At 43.3% G+C, this 2,041-nt stretch overlaps 1 protein-coding gene across 1 annotated transcript; it reads right to left on the bottom strand.

Annotated features, from left to right (window-relative positions):
• Nucleotides 1-352: 352 nt before the first annotated feature.
• On the bottom strand, nucleotides 353-1,463 carry LOC308605081 (eukaryotic translation initiation factor 4E-like). The gene is made up of 2 exons (XM_081214752.1): nucleotides 1,234-1,463; nucleotides 353-1,027 (listed from the first exon to the last, which is right to left on the bottom strand). The coding sequence occupies exons 1-2, from the start codon at nucleotides 1,410-1,412 to the stop codon at nucleotides 532-534; spliced, it is 675 nt and encodes a 224-aa protein (XP_081070878.1). The 5' UTR covers nucleotides 1,413-1,463; the 3' UTR covers nucleotides 353-531.
• Nucleotides 1,464-2,041: the final 578 nt, after the last annotated feature.

Here is a 2,041-nt window from a genome sequence, read left to right as displayed (position 1 = left end):
CAAGTAGGGAAACAAATAAATTAAAACCTAGCAGCCATCAGCAAGAGTACAGCACAGACAATGCTATAAAAAGAAACAAAGAAAATTGTTAGAAAACTGTATGCATCATACTCTTTCAAACCAGCAAAATATGCTCCTGCATACAGTGGAACATAAACAGAATCGTTATCTTGTAAGGTATAGAAATGCAAATTCTTTTCTTTAATATTGTAGATGGGTCAAATGTGTTTGTAATCGTTAATTCTTTTAAGCTATTACAGAGTGGGCCAGGAATACATTTATGGATTCTGGGGACGATGTGTACTGTAATTCTTTGATTGGGATAGTGGACACTCTAGCCAAAATTAAAAAAAAAAAAGAACACAGAAGTACAAGACAAAGGTGAATGAGACTTCTCTTATATCTTAGCAACATTTAGATGGAAATCAAATTTAAATGCAGCCCCCTCTGCTTTTGAAGAGGCTTTGGTTCAGCTCCCAAATCTCAATTGCTTGACGCAGTCTCCTATGAGAATACTTAGAAGGTGTCTTCTTAAACAACAAACCTATTTTTAGTGGTGGAGCCGCTCTTAGTAGCTGTGTCTGCATGGGACTGATAACCAATCACTATCTTTGGAGGAAGTCCTAACCTTTCCTTGTATACCCTCCCTGTATGTGTAACTGCTTTTCTGTTTTCACATTCAGTAGTCCATATTGCTATTTTATCACCTTTAGCTCTAACATTAACCACAGCTCCACATACATCATCACTGTAGTCATCAAAAGGCTCTCCAATAAGGCACAGCAGTGTCTCTAACCAAAAGCGATGGAGGTCACTTCGTCTCTGCTGTTTGTTCAATGTAATTAGCCATCGTCCTCCTCGTTTGTTTTTCTCATCTTCCCACATAGGCTCAATACCATCCTTAAAAAGTGAGTAGTCACAGCCAGGCATTAAATTATTAGACAACTGGATATAGTTGTACAGAGCCCCAAAGTCTTCAACATTATCAAACTTAGAGATCAGCCAAAGGTTTGCTTGCCAAGTTTTGCTTTTATCTTTTTTTTTTTTTTTTTTTTTTATTGCGGTACGCAGGCCTCTCACTGTTGTGGCCTCTCCCATTGTGGAGCACAGGCTCTGGACGCGCAGGCTCAGCGGCCATGGCTCACGGGCCGAGCCGCTCCGCGGCATGTGGGATCTTCCCAGACCGGGGCACGAACCCGTGTCCCCTGCATCGGCAGGCGGAATGTCAACCACTGCGCCACCAGGGAAGCCCTGCTTTTATCATTTTTTAAAAACCAGAGTGCCCATCTGTTCTGTAAAGGATGTTTCATATAGTGTTCTGGGTTAGCAACCTCCTGATTAGATTCTGTTTTCTCTTCTTCTGTAGGTGGGGGATTAGGAGTAGGGGTGGTTTCCGGTTCCACAGTCGCCATCTTAGATCGATCTGATCGCACAACCGAGGGACTCCAAGAGTTTTAAAAATTTAGTTTGCGGGGCTCCCCTGGTGGCGCAGTGGTTGAGAGTCCGCCTGCCGATGCAGGGGACACGGGTTCGTGCCCCAGTCCGGGAAGATCCCACATGCCGCGGAGCGGCTGGGCCCATGAGCCATGGCTGCTGAGCCTTCGCGTCCAGAGCCTGTGCTCCGCAACGGGAGAGGCCACTACAGTGAGAGGCCCATGTACTGCAAAAAAAAAAAAAAAAAAAAAAAAAATTAGTTTGTATTACAGATGGATCTTTATACTTGAAAGGGATCTTCATACTAAATATAAATTACTGGATATTATCTGTGTATTACTAAGGATGATATGCCTACTAGCAGAGGCTGATGGGGCACAGGAAAATAGTGGAGTTTGGGTGTCTAAAGAATCTATAGGAAAGGGTGTGTCACACAGTCATGAGTCTGGAAAGGACTTGGTGAGGTGAGAGCTGGGGTAGAAAAAGTCATGTTCTTATTTTCCTGCCCTAGAAAGGAAAGCATTCCAGTGACTTTCCCCGCAGCCTGGGGATTACATTTGGTTTTTTTGGTTTGTTTGTTTTGTTTTTTTCAGGAGCTGGTATTTAT

The sequence above is a fragment of the Mesoplodon bidens genome (genome assembly GCF_964165515.1).
Source record: "Mesoplodon bidens genome assembly, chromosome: 17".
In the NCBI taxonomy this organism is placed as follows: Eukaryota; Metazoa; Chordata; class Mammalia; order Artiodactyla; family Ziphiidae; genus Mesoplodon; species Mesoplodon bidens.
This window is presented reverse-complemented; position numbering and strand designations above follow the sequence as displayed.

Coding starts and splice junctions, on each gene's coding strand:
- LOC308605081 (XM_081214752.1), bottom strand. CDS start 1,412: ATGGCGACTGTGGAACCGGAAACCACCCCTACTCCTAATCCCCCACCT. Junction 1,028..1,233: donor AGGGCTTCCCTGGTGGCGCA/GTGGTTGACATT, acceptor AAAAGATAAAAG/CAAAACTTGGCAAGCAAACC.